Source organism: Symphalangus syndactylus, chromosome 1 (genome assembly GCF_028878055.3).
Source record: "Symphalangus syndactylus isolate Jambi chromosome 1, NHGRI_mSymSyn1-v2.1_pri, whole genome shotgun sequence".
Taxonomy (NCBI): Eukaryota; Metazoa; Chordata; class Mammalia; order Primates; family Hylobatidae; genus Symphalangus; species Symphalangus syndactylus.
The window spans coordinates 118,264,609-118,286,395 of record NC_072423.2 but is presented as its reverse complement, the minus strand read 5'-3'; the positions used below and the strand labels follow the sequence as shown (position 1 = coordinate 118,286,395).

Here is a 21,787-nt window from a genome sequence, read left to right as displayed (position 1 = left end):
CCAGCACTTGGAGAGGCTGAGGCAGGTGGATCACCTGAGGTCAGGAGTTTGAGACCAGCCTGGCCAACAGGGTGAAACCCTGTTTCTACTAAAATTACAGAAATTAGCCGGGCCTGGTGGTGCATGCCTGTAATCCCAGCTACTCAGGAGGCTGAGGCAGGAGAATCACTTAAATCCGGGAGACAGAGGTTGCGTTGAGCCGAGATAGTGCCATCGCACTCCAGCCTGGGCAACAGAGTGAGACTCCATCTCAAGATAAACAAACAAATAAAAATAAAAGCACTCTTTACATCTTTCATATAATAGAATCACTAGCTTCTGTACCAATTTCTTGTCTTTAGTGTACTTTGGTAAAGTTTTATAATTAAAGCACATTTCTATCTTGAAGTTACCATCCAAGGTGGTTTCTGGATGCTAGTTTAATGGTTTAAACACTAGTGGCTCACTAATTCACCAGATAGTTTTTTGTTCTGTTTTCTTTTTGTTGCCTGTTTTTATTTTTATAATTACATTGGCATGAATTTCCACTTTTCAGTCTTCTAAGGAATATTTGAGATTTCTGCTTTTAAAACTTAATATTTCCTTTAAAATTCTGGAACTTAAGTTGACATTTTAATTTTTTTAAATTCTGTAGTGCTCTTACAGAACTGAATATTCTTAATGTAAGTATAAGCATTACAAATCCTTGCAGAATAAGGATTGTTTTTAGCATTGTTACGAAGGTTAAAAACTGGGTTTTGTTCACTTACATGTCTTAAAATTGCTTTAAAGTGAATACAAAAATTTATATGGGAGCTTCTAGTACAGTTGACTGCTTTAACATGGCCTGACATCTAGTGATATTTTTCTCTCTTTCAGATTTCTGTTTTCTATCTCTTAAATATCTATTTCTCATTCTTATAAATCAAGATGCTTGTGGTATATAATCCTGAGTCTAATTATCTGCTTTTGAATTTTTTCCACTGCAATTCATATAATGTGAAGATCTGTGAAAATGCTGTGGGAAAACTAGCTTGGGTTCAAAATATCTTAACCAAATATACCCTGTAGGCTTCCCAAGAGTGACTGTCTGACAGTTGGTGACTGTAGAAGAAGCCGGTTGGGTGTTTTCTGGGCCAAGGAAATTTAAAATGTCTGTAATGTTATCCATCATTACTTTTTGCTGTCAGAAGGGATGGCAGATTGAAGCTTTTCTCCCTGTGGCATTTTCAGAGTTGCTGTGTCAGAGCTTCACCTTGGGTGAAGGAAGATGGGCAGGAATTCTGGAAACAGAACTCCTAAGACCTACCTCTGCCTGCCTAAAAATGTGGACTGACTCAGAATGAGAAATAACAAATAAGAAAACATTTAAGTGTGTGGGGCAAATGTTAATCACACTTTCTTTCCATAGGGCAAATAGGAAGTGCTTTTCTTATTTAATTACGCTGATAAATTTTGAGGGTTTTTTTTTTTTAAGTGTTTTGTTTTGTTGTTTTGGAGTTGAGAGTAACTTTAATTTTTATGTGTATTCATGCTATGTATTTATGGCTACAAGTCAAACTGATTTCGTATGTATACATACATATAGTCTAATAGAGATGATTGTAATTCATTATAATCTTGAGTTTTTTAAATTAGTAAGGTGGCTACTATTGCTGTTTTGGGGTTTTTAAGGTTAGATATATATCATGTTTAACTTTTTCCCCTATCTTTTTATCTTTACTTCTTTGTTCTCTACATGCTGTGTTTAAACCTTTCTGCTCTCTTCACCTGAACACATCGTGTTTGACATCATCTTTGTGTTGATGTTTATTACGTAGTACCACAAAGCCTGCTCCACACCTGGATGGGTAAGAGTTACATTCTTACTACATTGGGGAAGTGTTTGGGTGGCCAGCCATAAAGAGAGATTGGACCATGGTTGAGCCCTCAAGGGAGCACTCTTGATGTCTGGCTTAATCTCATAGCAAAAGCTATTCCTTAGGACCACAGAATATAGTCGTTTTGAGACCCCATGGCTCTCATGTCACTGAAGGAGTCAATCTGTGCTCATGGATGGGCTTCTCAGCAATATAATTCTTTTTTTTTTTTTTTAGTTTTCCAAAATGGGTTGGATAGTAAGTAGTACAATTTCATGTATCCCTGTAAGGAAGGTTCCCAAGTACCAAGCGAAGTCTGAATGTTACCAGACTCTTTACCCTAAAATGGTTAAGAACCATTGTTTTAAAGGCAGAAAACTGAGGCCCAGTTTGCATAATCGTTTACTTTTATGAAGCAGATTTCAAGTTCTCATTCCATTCTAGTTGCTTCATACAACAAACAGTTTGGTTTTATTTTCAGGTCTGTGGACATGTCATTGATTACAGTTAATTGTCTTGATTGCTGTTTATAGCTTAATTATCAAACCAGTTGTTTCTTGAATTTGTATTATGACAGGGTGCATGTCGTCTTTGGACTGGTTATTTCTGGTTTTGAAGTAATCGAACAAATTGAAAATCTGAAGACCGATGCTGCAAGCAGACCATATGCAGATGTGCGAGTTATTGACTGTGGAGTACTTGCCACAAAATCAATAAAAGATGGTAAGAGGTTTTTTGACAGTAGATGAAGCTAAGATGCAGGTAAAGCGTTGATGAAGACTGTAACTAGATTTGAGTAGTGGAGCTAGTGGGATAGCAATAGCCCTTGGTGCCCCTGAATCATACCCTACATGTTTAATCTTTTAGCATATCTTGTCAGATCTTACTTTTTCTTACTTCCTTGTCACCAGCCTGATCCACACCACCAGTATTTTGTGTCTGGATTATTGCCGTAGCGTCGTAACTGTTTACCTTGCCTGTGTCCTATAATCTTTTGTCAGCAACAATAGCTTCCTAACTGGTCTCATTGCTTATATCCTAGGCCCGCTATGGTCTGTTCTTAACAGCAACCAGAGTGATCCCTTTGAACCATAGTTTGCATTCATGTCACGCCTGCACAGAACCCTCCAAGGACTCCCTTCTTCAATCATCCAAAGCAAAAGTCTTTACGGTGGTCTCTAAGGCCCTGGCTGGTCTGGCTCTCTGCTGTCTCTCTAAACTCTTTTCCCTTATTCATTGCCTTCCAGGCACATTGACCTGTTTTCATACATGCCAACCACTCAGGGACTTTGTGCTGCCTATTCTGTTTGTCTGGAATACCCTTTGTTAAGATATCTGCATGACACTGTCCCTTGCTCTTAAGTCTCTGTTCAAATGTTATGTTAAACTACCTCTAATCTTCCTATTCCCTTTACACTGCTTTGTTTTTCTGTCTTAGCACTTATTATTTGTCATATTATGCAATTCTTTTTTTTTTTTTTTTTTTGAGACAAGAGTCTTGCTCTGTCACCCAGGCTGGAGTGCAGTGGCACTATCTCGGCTCACTGCAACCTCCGCCTCCTGGGTTCAAGTGATTCTCCTGCCTCAGCCTCTGGAGTAGCTGGGATTATAGGGATGCACCACCATGCCTGGCTATTTTTTGTTATTTTTAGTAGAGACATGGTTTCACCATGTTGGCCAGGCTGGTCTCGTACTCCTGACCTCAAGTGATTTGCTCACCTTGGCCTCCCACAGTGCTAGGATTACAGATACGAGTCACTGCACCGGACCTATTTCTTGTTACTTGACCCAACCAGAATATAGGCTTCATAAAGACAAGGGACTTATTACCTTACAATCTTGCCAGTAATTTTATTATAAACTTGAAAAAAACTCTACATTTCATTTTTTGTTTGCTGTATGTAAAGCGTATTTTATGATATTCAGTAATCACATTTTTTACTCTTAAAGGTAGGCACTGAATTTAGTACTAATGTTTTTATTAATGTTTCTTAAAAGTTTTTGAGAAAAAAAGGAAGAAACCAACTCATTCAGAAGAGTCGGATTCCTCTTCCAATTCCTCCTCCTCTTCAGAATCATCTTCAGAAAGTGAAATTGAACATGAGAGAAGCAGAAGGAGGAAACATAAGAGGAGGCCAAAAGTTAAACGTTCTAAAAAGAGGCGAAAGGAAGCAAGCAGTTCAGAAGAGCCAAGGAATAAACATGTAATGAACCCAAAAGGGTACGTGTAAAACACCAATGTACTCTTACCCAAAAACAAACACTCTGGAATGGGAAAAGTATGTATAATTCTATAAACTCAATTTTATTACCTGTTATTGAAAAAGGATAGCGTTTTTTAAACTTCATCTAAATTGAAATCTGGCAAATCTAGGAGTAGGTAGTGTAGGCATTTCATTTCAAAGATTTGTGTGTTTTCAGTTTTCGGGTGAAAATAGTCCTAAGAACTCTTTTTTTTTTTTTTTTTTTTTTTTAAGAGATAGGGTCTTGCTCTGTTACCCAGGCTGGAATACAGTGACACAGTTATAGCTCACTGCATCCTCCACCTCCTGGGCTCAAGAGATCTTTCTGTGTCGGCCTCCTGAGTAGCTAGGACTACAGGCATATACCACTATGCTTGGCTAATTTTTAAATTTTTTGTAGAGACAGGGTCTTCCACTATGTTGACCAGGCTGGTCTCTGACTCCTGGCCTCAAGCAATCCTCCCACCTAAGACCCCTAAAGTACTGGGATTACAGGTGTGAGCCACACTGCCTGGCCTCCTGGAACTCTTACAAAAAAAGTTAGGATCATTTAACAATTTTCCTATCAAAATTCTAGTCTTTGGGTTTTTCACTGGGTTGATATTGTTCTGTTTGTGAAAATCATATAACTCTTTTGAGTGAGACTTGTAAGCTGTCGTTAATTATGCTGTTGTTTTATGTGCTTTTATTATGAAATGCAAACATTATACATTTTAATCAGTGACTTGGTTTGTTCTAAGTCACTCTGAGAGGAGTGATACCAATGAAAAAAGGTCAGTTGATTCCAGTGCTAAAAGGGAAAAACCTGTGGTCCGCCCAGAAGAGATTCCTCCAGTGCCTGAGAACCGATTTTTACTGAGAAGAGATATGCCTGTTGTTACTGCAGAACCTGAACTGTAAGTAGGATGACTAAACTATTTATTTTTATTTCTCTGATACACAGTTCCGTCAGCTCATTGCATTCCACACTCATGTATGGAGCATGATCCATGTTTGAAGCACATTGAAAGATAGTATGGGAGTATTAGATTAATGAACGATATGTAGGAAATATGGGGGATACCAGATTATTGAGTGATATGTACCCTACCTTTCAGAATTCACATTCTAGTTGGGCAAGTTGGTCAGGCCCTTATTGATGATCTGGAAAGATTTTATTCCTGATCTTGCCTTTGCCTTTTATTAGAGGGGTGAGGTTTTAGTTATCAGAATAGAGAGTTAGTTGAATTCTTTGGATCCATTTGAGTGATGAAGCATGGGTTCCAATTTGAATAGTGCATAATTAATTGCATGATGATTGGAGATACAATTTAGTATCATAAATAAGTTACTTTTGTTAACTTGTTCAACGATTACTTCTCTGCATTGGAAAAGTGAATGTGTCGCTTTAGATTTGGTCCGAGAAAATAGTATTTAATGTATTTTCTGTATTAGTCTCAAGTTTAGAATTATTAAAAGAAAATGTTTCGTGAACAGAAATACCATAATGGCTGGTGTCATTGATAAGTTCCCTATGAAGAGTTATTTTGAAAGCTGAAAACTATAAGAGTCCTTGTTTATAATTAGTTCTCTGCATAAAATTATCATTTAGTTCATTAAATATTTTTTAAAGCCTGATATGGTCTTGTTTTAAAAAGTTATTGCAAAATGGCATGTATCTTTGAATTAATAGCTTAACATAATGTGTTTTCATTATTATAAATTCTAGCTTCTTTGCTTATTTTTAATTTTCATCACAATCTTCTTCTCCTAGGAAGATTCCTGATGTTGCACCCGTTGTAAGTGATCAGAAACCATCTGTATCAAAGTCTGGACGGAAGATTAAAGGAAGGGGCACAATTGTATGTGTGATAAGACTTTTTTTGAAATTATGTATCTAATAAAAAATTTTTTACCTATTGTCAAAGTCCTAGCTTTAATTTTAGATATAATACAAAATCTGTTCAAGGAACTAATTGTATTTTCCATGGTTATGGGAAGGTATTGCTGTTAGATCAAAGTGTATTGCTGTTAGATCAAAGTATACTGCTGTTAGATCAAAGTATACTGCTGTGTTTGAATGGGTTTAATTGAGTATGAAAGGAGGAACATGTGAAACCATCAGTGAGTATGCTGAGAAATCATTAAGACTTTAAAGAGGAAAATTTTATGTGGATTACAGGTGAATCTCAGCCTTGCCCATCTCTTTTAATGCCTTGTTTGAAATAACTTCACCTGAACCTAAAGTAAAAGTTGAAAAAAAAAAAAAAAGAACTTTAGACCATCCTTTTGGTAACTTAAATCATTACCTTTGATGGGATGATCTGAGATTGGGTCTTTTACTTAACTCTGTCACATAGCAGACTGTCGTGGAGCGGCATTTTTAAAAACAGTATTATCTTTGTTTTTAAAGCGCTATCACACACCTCCAAGATCAAGATCCTGTTCTGAGTCAGATGATGATGACAGCAGTGAAACTCCTCCTCACTGGAAAGAGGAAATGCAGAGATTAAGAGCGTATAGACCACCTAGTGGAGAAAAATGGAGTAAAGGAGATAAGTAAGAACTTTGAGTATAAGCACAATCCTGTGTCTGTTAAACTTTAAATGTTAAAGGGATTGGATACAATTCTGGACTTTTCATTAAAGATTCAGTGAAAGATTCACAGTCAGACTGGGACCAAAGGAAATACATTTGGGACTACTTGGTGAAAGTAGTACTCTTAACTAGTTGGGCTTTTAAATCAAAATCCTGTTTTCCTTAACAAAAACTATAAACCTGTGTCTTTTAATGACCTCTTAGTCAATTTTAGAAATCACGCTTGTAATCCCAGCACTTTGGGAGGCCAAGGCCGGCGGATCACGAGGTCAGGAGATCGAGACCACGGTGAAACCCCATCTCTACTAAAAATACAAAAAATTAGCCGGGCGTGGTGGCGGGCACCTGTAGTCCCAGCTACTCGAAGAAGCTGAGGCAGGAGAATGGCATGAACCCAGGAGGCAGAGTTTGCAGTGAGCCAAGATCGCGCCACTGCACTCCAGCCTGGGTGACAGAGTGAGACTCCGTATCAAAAAAAAAAAAAAAAAAAAGAAAAGAAATAATTAGGACTTAGAAATTATATAGCAGATTCCTTCCTAGCCAGCCAGGTCACTGATGAGTTCATTGGTAAATAGGAAAACCTGCACTTGGTGTGCATGTTGACTTTTGATCACAGAGACTTGCTTTTTTAGAAGTGTACACATCTCTTACCTTCAGTGATGTCCCACAGTGGAATATTTATTTTAGGAAGGGGACAGGCCCCAGAATAGCTAGTGAAAAATATACTAATGGGACCCTGTGTAATCTTCCATGGTAGTATTCTCTTTTTCTCTAGGGACATCCTGCAGAGTGGTTTGGAATTGGGAAAAGGAGGAAAAGGAATGCATCTGCTGTGTAGAAGTGGCTCAGACACAGTGGTGCTGAGGACTTTCAATTCTGAGCCTTGACATTAACACTCAGATTGTAAAGCCTGTATCTGTTTTCGTGTACTTTTTCCTCAATTTCTGTTTTGAGTAGTTTACAGTCGTAGGGGAAATCTGGATTACCTCTGTGAGGTGGAGAAAAAACAAGCTTCATGCTAGTTTCAAGCAGCTATCCTGCATCTTCAGAAAATCAACAAATTGTTTGAGACCTTGGTTTGACTCACCCTCAAAAACTGTTCCTAGAGGCAGAGGGTTGTGAGCAGGTAACAGCCAGGAACTCTTGTGATTTAGTTCAGCAGTGTCCTTGTGATTAGTTGGTTTGGTTTTCAAAAACATTTTCCTAACAAATGTAAGGTTCTTTGAAGTGTTAGCTTAGCTTAAAAAAAAAAAATCCTTTTGTAAGTGAATTTGTTAGTAGTTCTTAGTGTGTGTCTCTGAAAGTATAACAAGACCAGGTCTATAACTGATTCATGCTTCCTGCATGTGCTTGAAGTGTTAATGGGGTCAGGAACTTTGTTGTTAACAAAGCTGTGTCTTAAGGTGTAGAAAACATGCTTATAAATCACCGCATGAATATTATGTCCTTTCTATAGGTTAAGTGACCCCTGTTCAAGCCGATGGGATGAAAGAAGCTTGTCTCAGAGATCCAGATCATGGTCCTATAATGGATATTATTCAGACCTTAGTACAGCAAGACACTCTGATGGCCACCATAAAAAACGCAGAAAAGAAAAAAAGGTTAAGCATAAAAAGAAAGGGAAAAAGCAGAAACACTGCAGAAGACACAAACAAACAAAGAAGAGAAGGATTCTTATACCATCTGACATAGAATCCTCAAAATCTTCCACTCGAAGAATGAAATCCTCTTGTGATAGAGAAAGGAGTTCTCGTTCTTCCTCATTATCGTCTCATCACTCATCAAAGAGAGACTGGTCTAAATCTGATAAGGATGTCCAGAGCTCTTTAACCCATTCCAGCAGAGACTCATACAGATCAAAATCTCACTCACGGTCTTATTCTAGAGGAAGCTCAAGATCAAGGACCACGTCAAAGTCCTCATCACATTCTCGAAGTAGATCAAAGTCCAGATCTAGTTCCAAGTCTGGGCACCGAAAGAGAGCATCAAAATCACCAAGAAAAACAGCTTCTCAGTTAAGTGAAAATAAACCAGTTAAAATAGAACCTTTAAGAGCAACCATGGCACAAAATGAAAATGTAATAGTACAACCAGTTGTAGCAGAAAATATTCCTGTAATACCACTGAGTGACAGTCCCCCCCCTTCAAGATGGAAGCCTGGACAGAAACCTTGGAAGCCCTCTTATGAGCGAATTCAGGAAATGAAAGCTAAAACAACCCATTTGCTACCCATCCAAAGCACTTACAGTTTAGCAAATATTAAAGAGACTGGTAGCTCATCATCCTACCATAAAAGAGAAAAAAATTCAGAAAGTGATCAGAGCACTTATTCAAAATACAGTGATAGAAGTTCAGAAAGCTCACCAAGGTCAAGGAGTAGATCTTCTAGGAGTAGATCTTATTCCAGATCATATACAAGATCACGTAGTCTAGCTAGTTCACATTCAAGGTCTAGGTCTCCATCATCTAGATCTCATTCACGAAATAAATACAGTGATCATTCACAGTGTAGTAGATCATCTTCATATACTTCTATTAGCAGTGATGATGGAAGGCGAGCTAAGAGGAGACTTAGATCCAGTGGGAAAAAAAATAGTGTTTCACATAAAAAGCATAGCAGCAGCTCTGAAAAGACACTTCACAGTAAATATGTCAAAGGTAGAGACAGGTCTTCATGTGTGAGAAAGTATAGCGAGAGCAGATCATCTTTAGATTATTCTTCAGACAGTGAGCAGTCAAGTGTTCAGGCCACACAGTCAGCCCAGGAAAAAGAGAAGCAGGGCCAAATGGAAAGAACACATAATAAACAAGAAAAAAACAGAGGTGAAGAAAAATGCAAGCCTGAATGGGAATGCCCTCATTCAAAAAAAAGGACTTTGAAAGAGAATCTTTCTGATCACCTTAGAAATGGCAGTAAGCCCAAAAGGAAGAATTATGCTGGTAGTAAATGGGACTCTGAGTCAAATTCAGAACGAGATGTAACTAAAAACAGTAAAAATGACTCCCGTCCATCCTCTGACAAGGAGGAAGGTGAGGCCACATCCGATTCTGAATCAGAGGTTAGTGAAATTCACATCAAAGTCAAACCCACAACCAAGTCGTCCGCAAATACTTCACTGCCTGAAGATAATGGTGCTTGGAAATCAAGCAAACAGCGCACATCAACTTCTGACTCTGAGGGGTCCTGTTCCAATGCGGAAAACAATAGGGGAAAGCCACAAAAGCACAAACATGGGTCAAAGGAAAATCTTAAAAGAGAACACACCAAAAAAGTGAAAGAGAAATTGAAAGGGAAAAAAGACAAAAAGCACAAGGCTCCAAAACGAAAGCAAGCATTTCACTGGCAGCCTCCACTAGAATTTGGTGAAGAGGAGGAGGAAGAGATTGATGACAAGCAAGTTACTCAGGAATCAAAAGAGAAAAAAGTTTCTGAAAACAGTGAAACCATAAAAGATAATATTCCAAAAACTGAGAAATCCAGTGAAGAGGGCAACCTTTCAGGTAAACATAATACAGTGACTGTTTCATCAGATCTTGATCAGTTTACTAAAGATGATAGTAAACTCAGTATTTCTCCTACAGCTTTAAATACTGAGGAAAATGTGGCCTGTTTACAAAACATTCAGCATGTTGAAGAAAGTGTTCCCAATGGAGTGGGAGATGTGCTTCAAACAGATGACAACATGGAGATCTGTACTCCTGATAGGAGTTCCCCAGCAAAGGTAGAGGAGACTTCCCCTCTAGGAAATGCACGGCTTGATAGCCCAGATACAAACATTGTTTTGAAGCAGCATGTGGCAACGGAACATCCTCAAGCAGAGGTAGTAAAACAGGAAAGCAGCATGTCCGAAAGTAAAGTGTCAGGTGAAGTGGGGAAACAGGACAGCGGCTCTGCTAGCTTGGCTAGTGCTGGAGAAAGTACCGGGAAGAAGGAGGTGGCTGAGAAGAGCCAGATCAACCTCATTGATAAGAAATGGAAGCCCCTGCAAGGTGTGGGGAACCTGGCAGCACCTACTGCTGCCACATCCAGTGCTGTGGAAGTTAAGGTGTTGACCACTGTGCCTGAAATGAAACCGCAAGGCTTGAGAATAGAAATTAAAAGCAAAAATAAAGTTCGGCCTGGGTCTCTCTTTGATGAAGTAAGAAAGACAGCACGCTTAAACCGTAGACCAAGAAATCAGGAGAGTTCAAGTGATGAGCAGACGCCTCATCGGGATGATGATAGCCAGTCCAGGAGTCCAAGCAGATCTCGAAGTAAATCTGAAACCAAGTCAAGACACAGAACAAGGTCTGTCTCCTATAGTCACTCAAGAAGTCGATCGAGAAGTTCCACATCATCTTATCGGTGAGCAATATTCTCTTTCCTTTCTTCTCCCAAGGAGAGTCTGTTATTGTTTAGCTTGGAAGAATATCAGAATTAGGGACAGAATCACTATTTCCAAATATCTGAAAGGAATAAGAAGTCTTGTGTGATTCAGAGAGTAGATTGAGAACTTAGGCAGAGGGAATCTCAGGAGGAGAAATTTGGGCTGGGTTTACAAAACTCAATTACTATCAGTTTAAAGCTCTCTGTCAGTAGAAATGAGTTCCCATGATAGGTGGTAAATTTTCCATCTTTAAAGGTGTGAGGCTGCTTCTTGCCAGTCAGTGATGCCTTAGAAGGGAATCCTGAATTGACAGATTATATAGAATTTGCAGATCATTAATCTAACCTTCCATTTTACACATGTGGAAGGTGAGGGCCAGAGAGACAAAGTTACCTGCCCAAGACATGCATCTTAGATGGGGGGTAGATGGGGGATAAAAATGATCATCTTTAGATTTTTGTTGTTGTTTGAAAAGCAATGAAAGAATTTAAAACACCTTTTTCTCATCTTTGTCACTCCACCTTCATGAAAAGGTTTTTTGTTATTGTTATAAATTGCATCATAACTTGTTGTCAGCATAGAATGGATAACACAGAGATGAGAATTAAAAACTAAAAATATTTGTGATGGTAATAGGAAGTTAGTAAGCAGTTGTGTTGCATTCTTTTTCTTGTAAATATTTTATGGTTTTACCTGTTTCTTAATTACTCATATCCCTTATTTTATTGTGCTTGATATTCATCATTTGACTGAAAATACCATAAGAATCTTTGACATTTGTTTCCTTTCTAGTTATTCATCAGTCTTTCTTCCCTTGTCTACCCAGACTTCTTAAAAAAGGAACCGCCACATGCCATCTATACTCGGTCTCCCATTTTCTCATCGGCTGTGTGCTTGCTGCCTTCTGTGCCTTCCCCTCCCTGCATCTCTTAGTTTACTGACTAAGACTTTCAGGTACTTCTGATGGCCAGTGCCATGGCATATATTCAGCCTCACTTCTGGAGCCCTCTGCTAGCTCTCCTTTCTCCCACTCAGGCCATTTCATCCTTGTGTTATAGGCTTCTCTTCCTCCTCGTGGCCTTTTCTCTCTGAGTTCCTGTTGATAGATGCAGTTGCCTATTGAGTGACTCCAGCTTCCTGTCTGCTTATGATCCATTTACACAGAGACAGCTCTGAGCTATTCGTGATGCTGGCCACTCTTCTCATTTACCTTCCCACCTCTACCTTGGAGTGGGTGGTATTTCAGTTTGTAATGAAGACAGCAAGGCATAGAAAGGCTAAGGGACTTGTTCTAGGCTATGCAGCTAACAGGTAGTAGACTGAGATGGATAAGCCTGGGTGCTGCCCTGCCTCCCTATTTTGGTTACCTGCCTGGGCCTGACACCCCCATTAGGCTGTGAACTCCTTGAAGTCAGGAACTGTGTGTTACTCATCATTCAGTCACCTCACAGGGTCTGGCTTTATTATTTTTGGTTGAATAAATGACTACAATCTTATTAGAACATAATGTATTCATTTTCTTGCAGATATACTGGAAGCAGGTCATGTCTTCTAAAACATAAGTGCATACTGAATAAAACCTATGGTGATATTACATAATATCACCTATACACAGAGGTATTGTTCTGTTCCTGAATGACAGGCTTAAAGTAGGGGAGAAGGGTGGGGAGCCAAGTGAATGCAGAGGGGCAGAATTGTACTGCTTACATTTTTGCTTGTTTTATTAAGTATTAGACATAAAAAATGATAAAAGTATAAAAAGATATATAATACTCATCTACCGGCCATCTAGCTTAAAAAATAGATATTTGGGCCGGGCGTGGTGGCTCACACCTGTAATCCCAGTACTTTGGGAGGCTGAGGTGGGCAGATCACGAGGTCAGGAGTTCAACACCAGCCTGACCAACATGGTGAAACCCTGTCTCTACTAAAAATACAAAAATTAGCCGGGCGTGGTAGTGCGCGTCTGTAATCCCAGCTACTCAGGAGGCTGAGGCAGGAGAATTGCTTGAACCTAGGAAGCAGAGGTTGCAGTGAGCCAAGATCACGCCACTGCACTCCAGCCTGGGCGACAGAGCAAGACTCCTTCTCAGAAAAAAAAAAAAAAAAAAAAATAGAGCTTTGACGTACCAGTGCCACCCCTAGTTGCACACCTGTGTCCCAAAGTTAACCATTATTCTAAACTTTGGTTATAATTTTGTTGTCTTTCTTTATAGCTTTACCCCAAATGTTTCTATCTTTATACAATATTATGTTTGCACTTTTTATAAGTAAAATACTTTTATATATATAGATGTTCTACATTTGCCTTCTTCATTCAACATTGTGTTCGAGAGATACATCTTTGCTGATACATGTAGCTGTAGTTCATTTTCTTCAGAATATTTCATTATATGTCTCTACCTTAATTTTTTTTTAACCCATTCTACCATTAGTGGAGATTTGGTTTATTTTCTTCTCAGTGTTATTGGTGTTATAAATGAGGCTTCTATGAACATACTTGTGCCAACCTTTTCTTGTTTTTCTTTATTTTCTTCTGTTTGATTTTAACCATGGTTGTTTTGAGATTTCCTCATTAGCTGACACTGTCATATCCACTGTGAGGAGTTTGTGAGAGGCCTTTCTTCTTGTGTTTTCCCCTTCCTGCCCTACCAGTAATTAATTTTAATATCATGGTGAGTTAACATAATTATATATTTTTTTCAATTGCTTTAATTGTAGATCAAGAAGCTACTCTAGAAGTCGGAGCAGAGGATGGTACAGCAGAGGCCGAACCAGAAGCCGGAGCAGTTCCTACCGGAGTTACAAAAGTCACAGGTGAGCTTGTGATCTCGCCCTGTGATGTGGTCTCCATCATGTCCGCTTTTTAAGGCTACATAGGCAGAGGGGGTAGTTGTTGAGAAGAATCATGTCATTACTGAATATAGTACTGACCTATTTTCTCGTGTAGTTTTTTCTGTGAAAGAGCTGTGGAATTCTTGACTATTCCTCTGTTGGGATCTTATCAGAGTGAGGCAAGAGGAGCAGTAGAAATATTTAAGAAGCCTTGATCCCTACCTCCACCTCCCCGACATGGAACTTCCTTAACCTAAGTTTTACATCTGCATTCACCTCTTGACGTGGGTTAGAGATTGGGATAGGAAGATTGTAGAGAGGGGACCGAGAGGAAGAAGTATATATATTGTGGGAAGGGTGGCCCCAGATTTCTAGTTCTCTTAGCTTTTTTCCCTCTTTTGCCTCTGAGGTATTTTCTACTGCTGTCACTTCACTTTACTTAAAAATGTCCTACCTGTACAGACCTTTCCCCTAACTCCACCCAGTTTAGAGCCTCCCTAGTGACTTTATATGCATCTCAGAGAAGAACTGCATAAAATTTGATCTTATGAAATCCAACAGGCTTCTTAAAAAATCCAATATACTTTTGATATGAAAACAAAACAAATGTAGCTGTGAGATTTCACTGTATTTTCCCTTGATGGGCAAATAAATGTCTAGATATTTGGTATAGCCTGTCCTGCTTGATGGTCTTTCCTGTGATTAATATTAGGACGTCCAGCAGGAGCAGATCCAGGAGCAGCTCATATGATCCCCACAGTCGATCCAGGTACGAACAGGGATTGGGAAACCAACAGTGGGGCAGAACGGAAAGATCTTGTTTTATAAACTGTTCGTTCAAAGTGGTATTTTATTGAGTAACTAAATGCATATATTTGTCTCCTGAAACCATACCTTTTCTAAATGAGGTCTGTTTGACAAGTTTTATCTGTTGGCCCATTGTACTCCAGTGTCAAAAATGACAATATCAAATTGTAATGGCAGGTGTTTATTGAATATAATTGCCTACAAAGATTCACCAGGTTCAAATTAACTCGTTAATTTTGTGATATTTTTCAATGCAGAAAAGGAATTAACATTTTTCTCTTTAATTATGGTAAAGTCTCATTTGGGGCAATTGTTAAATGTTTCCAGTACTTGTTTTGGAAATATATCCTCACGCTGTCACCTAGTGCCCATGTTCTAAGCTAGAACACTCCTGAGATCCTAAAAAGAAATAGGAACATGTGAGTATTTGAGTGGGAAAATTTAGTGTTTGTTGTTGCCGTTAAAGCAGGTCCTACACCTATGATAGCTACTATAGCAGGAGTCGGAGTCGAAGTAGAAGCCAGAGAAGTGACAGTTACCACCGAGGCAGAAGTTATAATCGGCGGTCCAGGTGGGTCTCTCTCCTTTATCGTCCTTTATCGCACTGTAGGCCATGGTGGGCACTTGATGTGGGAGGGTGATGGGCTGCTAGTGGAAGAGAAAGTGGTGTAACCTTCCAAGGACAGAAATACTTCTTCCTTTAAATCTGAACAACCCACAAGCAGCCACTAAAAGTGGCTTTTATATTAAGAGTTGCCAGGTAATATTCGTTGGTTGTTATTAATGTTTGAATCTAAAATGGGTTTTTAAATATTCACATATCTTGGACAGACCTTTCTTTTGGAAAGAAAGAAGGCCACCCAAACCATGGCCACTTGCTTAAATAGAACTACTTGCTAGCAGTAGCCAGTTTCTCATTTTTTTTATAATATCATTTGCTTCAGCAGCAGGATTGAGGTTTATATGTTGTCAATTATTTAGTAAAATACATTTTTTATGTATTACATGTATTATGTTTAACATATTTTGGCTTCTGCAAAAGTCTTTATGTTAACTTTTGTACTGTCCTTTTCTGGTGGCTTTGGGTCTTGCCTTCCCCTGTCCATTGCAACTACAATGATGCTTGTAAATATCAGTATGATCTGGATACTCCCTTGCTTGAAACTCTTCAAGGACTCCCTACTGCTTTCATGATCAGGTCCAGCCTCCTCAGCACCAACTCCAGCTCACACTCTTTCTGGCTTCCCTCCTTTAAAGTGTTGGGACTTTTCCTTCTGCCTGGAGACACACATGTCCTCTTCACCATCTCCTCTTTTGCCATTTGAAATGGCCAGTTCCCATCTACCCTGCAGATCTCCACTGTCCCTGGGCAGCCCTCCCTGATGCCTAATCCTAGGATACGGTCCCTCCCATGTGCCTTTAAAACAGCCTTTGCTCCTACTGTGGCTCCCCTTGCTCCTAAATTACTTGTCTTGCTGACTATTCTGTTCTGTCCTTGAACCCCAGAGAACTATACTTGGTTTCGTGTGTGTGTGTGTGTGTGTGTGTGTGTGTGTGTTCCCAGCATCTTGCAAAATGCCTGGCTCACAATGAATGTTTTTCAAAATAACTGAATGGGACCCATGATCAGGTCCTCTTGACTCAATATCCCAGTGGTCCTGTTCATGCCCAGGGGCACCTCCACCCCTCATTGGACCCCCATTTTGGTTTCCATTCCTTTAATGAAACTATTTGTGCATCTTTTCCCCATTACTTTTCTCAGGTAATCTATTCAAATATTGATACTCATTTTGGGTAACATGGGAAACTATTCTGCTCATTGGTTTTTTGTTTTTGTGGTCCCAGCATTTGCGTGAATGAATTTCACACAAATTTCCTAAGATGTGATGTTTCTTTATTTTATCTTAATCTTGACATTACTACAACTTATGTAAAACAGCTTCGAAAAGTCCATAGTGTGAGTCGGGCACGGTGGCTCACGCCTTTAATCCCAGCACTTTGGGAGGCTGAGGCGGGTGGATCGTCTGAGGTCAGGAGTTCAAGACCAGCCTGGCCAACATAGTGAAACCCCCGTCTCTACTAAATACAAAAAATTAGCTGGGTGTGGTGGTGGGCACCTGTAATTCCAGCTACTAGGGAGGCTGAGGCAGGAGAATCACTTGAACCCGGGAGGTGGAGGTTGCAGTGAGTTGAGAGCATGCCATTGCACTCCAACCTGGGCAAAAAGAGCAAAACTCCATCTCAAAAAGAAAAAGAAAAGTCCATGGTGTTGCCATAGTCAGTACCCTACCTCTGTGCTATGCTGCATCAATAGTGCATCAGTTATGTGAGTGGCTTGAAAACATCAATAGTGTTTTCAAGCCACTCATAAAAAAGAAGCTATAAGAGGAATTCAAAGATTTTATAGTTACAAGGTTTTTATTTATTTTGTTTTGTTATTACAGGAGTTGTAGATCTTATGGCTCTGACAGTGAAAGTGACCGAAGTTACTCTCATCACCGGAGCCCCAGTGAGAGCAGCAGATATAGTTGAAAACGTCCAGATACAAATTATATCTTATTTGTAAATATCTGGCAACTTAAAAGCTTAAGAAACTTAACGACAGTCTGTTGTTCTATTTCAATGTCAGAGATGAATTTCAAAAATAGACACTTCTTAATTGTTACTGGTTCATTTACATGTGGGGAGAAGATTTTAAAATATAGATATGTCTCCTAAAAATATTTTTATGCCACATTTTACAGTAGCCAACTATGGAAATGAACTTCATTTTCTTGAATCAAGAAATCGTGAAATTTATCTATGTATAATTTGCAATATTATTTTAAGTCTATTTCACTCTATCTCACGTATCCCTTAGAATACAGATTCTTTTTGCCTGTTTTTCCAGTTTTAGCATATATGCTGCCAAGCATAGAACTGTGAAGGAGAACTGTTAAAGGCGGCCAAATATTTATATACTGATTACATAGAGTCTTGTACATATGTGCTCTAAAAACAAACCACCCAGAATTGATACTGTTGGTAACCAGGAGTATAAGGCAGTGGCTCTGGGGTTCTTAATTCATTCCTAACTTCTTTGATACTTCACAGGATTAGGAAAGTGGTCATCATACATCCCACACAGTCTGTATTACTTCAGGCTTGTGGGCAAGGTTAGGAAGAATCAATCAGCCTTAACTATAAATACCTGCACTGTCTCTGAGGACTTAACTATTTTATGTTCTTTTTAATCAATACCGATCAGAAGTTTAGGTTATAAAAACAATTCTACTTCATGCTTTGGTGCTTGGTAATTTTTGGTGCGTCTTTAAGCATTACTCTTATATGTCATATATTAAAATACCATAAAAGAGAAAAATGAAATTCAAAAAAAATCACTGGCACCAAAAATGGTTTATTCTGAGCTGTCTTCACTTTGACTATTTGGGGGGCTTCTCTCAAGTACAGATGTGGGTTGGGGTCCCCTGGAGCAGGCAGGATTGGCAGTTAGGAGATACTGGCCACTCAAGTCTACTGCGTGTGTGTGCCTCTGGAAGAGTGAAGAATGGACTTCAAAAGTAACATCAAAAATCTAACTGCCACCATCCTGGAGACATTTTGCAGGGCTTTCCTTTCAAGTCTTTCAAGTACAGGATATTACCACAACAGCAGCTGAACTGTTGTAACCAGCATGTTTTTCCTGTTTCCACTGTGACCTGCAGCTGACTCAAAGCCTTGCATGACCTGACCCAGGTACAAGAGACAGGGGAAGAGGGATAGAGGGTATAGCGTAAATTATATATTTTCATGGCTTTGGGTGGTTCCTCCAAAAATAATTGGACCTGTGAAAACTAGTGTGTGTGTGGTTTTTTTTTAAATCTTTACTTTGAATTTGTTCCCCAAGTGTACTTAATCACCTTAGTGCCAGTTTAATCCAGTTATGCAGAAGAAATTCATATTGGTTGCCTGATGTAGAACTCAGCACCACCTTTCCACAGGCCTTGTCTGGTGTGTTTGGGAAGTGGAAAAGAGCCCTCAGTTGGAGGGAGCTGACAACCCTTGGTGGAGGGAGGGTGCCCTTGAATGTATTAAAACTATCACCCAAAGAAGGTATGAAAACAGGGTAAGGTGGTCAGTTGTTTGCCAGGTCGATAGAAGTACATTAGAAAACAGGACTTAGGCCAAACAAACAATACTGGATACTGAATACAAAACAGTATGATTTATATTAAAGGTTTCCAAAGGTTGCCTGCAAAGGAGAATATTACTACTAGTCAGCAGGAAAAAAAATACATTCAAAACCCAAGCAGAAACTGCCAAATGTAATTAGGTTAAGAAAAGTTACCCTTGGGCAGTGTATTAGTTTTCTATTGCTGTGTGACAAATTACCCCAAATTTAGCAGTTTAAAAAACAACACCCATAGCAGTTCTTAGCTCATGAGTCTGGCACAGTGTGGCTGGATTCTCTGCTCAGGGTCTTACAAGGCTGAAATAAGGGTTGGCAGGACAACATTCCTTCATGGAGGCTCTGGGGAAGAATCTGCTTCTAAGTTCATTCAGGTTGTTGGTGGAATTCAGTTCTTTGCTGGCTCTCAGCTGGGGGCCCCTCTCTCACCTCAAGGCTGCCTGCATTCCTTCTTATGTGGTCCCCTCCAGCTTCAAACCAGCCTTCCTGCTCTTTCTCATGCTTCATATCTCTCTCCTGTCCTCCTCTGTTTTAGGGGCATATGATTAGCTCAAGCCCACAGATATATTTTAAGATCAATTGTGCAATAGAACATAATTGCAGGAGTACTATCTCATCTCATCATATTCACGGGTTCCGGAGATTAGCTCACTGAAAGGGAGAAGGGTATTTTCAAATTCTGTCTACCACAGGCAATAACTGCCCCTCTCAGCTATAGGTGGAATTTTATCCAGACAAGATAGGCCCTAGAAGCCTCATTTCTTTTCTCCATGGAAAAGGACAGCCCTCTGCTGCAGCGTTCAACTTGTGTGTTTACTGACAGAGTGAACTACAGAAATAGCTTTTCTTCCTAAAGGGGATTGTTCTGTATTTTGAAGTTATTTTTTAATAAAATTGAATTATGTTGTGTATTGTGCTTCTTAATAGGAAATGCATTATTGGACTGTTTTTGTAACATCCTGTTATTGCAAATAGCTAGTATCATTCAAAAACTGTATAAAATACGTTTGTACATACTAGCAATGTCTAATTTGTATACACTTCAGTTAAATTTCCCTAAAACTTGAAAGGGGACCTTGTAGAAATTAAAATATATACTTAGTCTAAGTCTGAGTCTGTGCATGTTTCATCTTTCTGCTGACCCAGCCAGTGAAGACACCTCATCTCCTTTGGCAGCTCCTTTTCTTCTCCTAGCTGAGCGTTAGTGGTGGGTGTAGGAGGTGGAGCTAGAGAGAATGTCAGGCAGAGATTTTAACCTACACAGGTAAGCATTAATGAAGTTTGATCTTCCTCCCCTGGAAACTCCAGATTTCCTCTACACTTTGTTGTCATCCAGTTAAAGTGACCTGCATAAAGATGTCTTTGCTGAGGGAGGAATATGTCACATCCCATCTGTGAGTTTCTGCCTAGAGACAGTCCATTTACCTACAGCCTCTACATTTCCCTCCCTAACGGCAGTGCAGCACATGTCACTCCCAGAGAAAACATTCATGGTGATATTTTTAGCATACACATAAGAATTTGCAGGGGAAGTACAATTAACTTTTGTCTCCTCAGAACTGAAAGGAATGTGTATTTTCTTAGTGAATACAACGTAACATTGTAGTTAACTTCTCACTGCAGATACTCAGTTTTTAAACTGAGTTAACAGTGGACTCCTTAGTTGGGCAACTCCTGAAATTTGTCAGATCTGGATGCATTCCTTTAAAATGTAAAGAAAACTCAGGATCAAGTTCTGATAGTGGTAAGCTTGATAGTTGGGCAATATCGGGGGGAAAATGTGCCAAGGACTTTGGTCTTGACTCTTCTGAATTCGCTGGGCATTAAATAGGTGGGAAGGTAATTCAAGGAAAATGCCCCTCTTGCAAGAGATTATGGACACTAACTGGGCATCACTGTTTAGAAGAGACGGGAGGTGGCCAGGCGTGGTGGCTCACGCCTGTAATCCCAACACTTTGGGAGGCTAAGGTGGGTGGATCACTTGAGGTCAGGAGTTTGAGACCAGCCTGGCCAACATGGTGAAATCCCATCTCTACTGAAGAAAAAAAAAAAGGCTCTACTCACTTTTTCAAGGCAAATGCTGAGCCTTGAAGGAGTGTTGCAAACTAATGTGGTCAGGTGAAAGGATGTGGAAGCCACGCCTCACAAGGTGAAAGGGGCTGGGTTCAGATTTCCAGAGAACTCTGGTTTTTGGAACAGAATCAACTCTGCTGTTCCCCACAGTGAGGCGAGAGCCTGCAGGCCCATGAGGGCGTTGTGGTAGAATGAGCTGGGAAGACAGCAGGGAGAAGTTCTTTGATGTAGTAAAGGCCCCTCAGGAGCCCAGAGGTGTCAGGGGAGGACGTTGGGTACCCTGAAAGAACACTTGTTCATCTCAGGACAGACTGGGAAGCTTGTCAGGGCCTGATAAGTGCAAGGCAAGGAGAGCCTGCCCTGGCCACATACACACAGGGCTAGGAGGCTTTAGTGCTCTGTTTTCTTTCAAAGTTTCAGTACAAGGTAGAGGTAGTGCTCCCTTGCTGCTGCCTCCACTCCTCACTGTGAATCAGAAGGCCCCGGGTGGGCCTGCTGCCTGTTGGAGACCCCAGACCCACCACTTACTATAGCCCATCAAGCTCCAGCTCCCTAGATTGAGCTGAGCTTCACAGCCTGCAGAACCCAGGCTAGCTTGGAGAGGGTTGCATCTCTTCAGCCCAGAGCCATGAGGACATCAGGGTAAAAGGAGGAGTGGCCACCTGTATTTCTAGTGCTCTAGGAGGCCAAGGCAGGAGGATTGCTTGAGGCCAAGAGTTCAAGACCAGTCTGGACAACATAGCAAGACTATCAAGACAAAAACAGAACAAAAAAGCAGCTGGGCATGGTGATGCACACCTGTAGTTCCAGCTACTCAGAGGGCTGAAGTGGGAGGATCACTTGAGCCTAGGAGGTGTAGACTACAGTGAGCCATGACTG

At 40.0% G+C, this 21,787-nt stretch overlaps 1 protein-coding gene across 4 annotated transcripts in view; it reads left to right on the top strand.

Moving 5' to 3' along the window:
• NKTR (natural killer cell triggering receptor) overlaps positions 1–19,942 on the top strand; it is a 49,249-nt gene extending 29,307 nt beyond the window's left edge. For 2 of the 4 annotated variants that reach the window (XM_055281218.2, XM_055281222.2), the window contains 11 exons: positions 1,800–1,829; positions 2,416–2,561; positions 3,837–4,059; positions 4,822–4,977; positions 5,835–5,922; positions 6,474–6,619; positions 8,115–11,003; positions 13,747–13,842; positions 14,573–14,629; positions 15,134–15,238; positions 17,112–19,942. In XM_055281218.2, coding sequence (XP_055137193.2) covers positions 1,800–1,829; positions 2,416–2,561; positions 3,837–4,059; positions 4,822–4,977; positions 5,835–5,922; positions 6,474–6,619; positions 8,115–11,003; positions 13,747–13,842; positions 14,573–14,629; positions 15,134–15,238; positions 17,112–17,199 — 4,024 coding nt within the window. In that variant the 3' untranslated portion in view covers positions 17,200–19,942. The remainder of the gene's footprint in view (positions 1–1,799; positions 1,830–2,415; positions 2,562–3,836; positions 4,060–4,821; positions 4,978–5,834; positions 5,923–6,473; positions 6,620–8,114; positions 11,004–13,746; positions 13,843–14,572; positions 14,630–15,133; positions 15,239–17,111) is intronic. The other 2 variants (XM_055281221.2, XM_055281220.2) reach the window with 2 other exon arrangements.
• Positions 19,943–21,787: the final 1,845 nt, after the last annotated feature.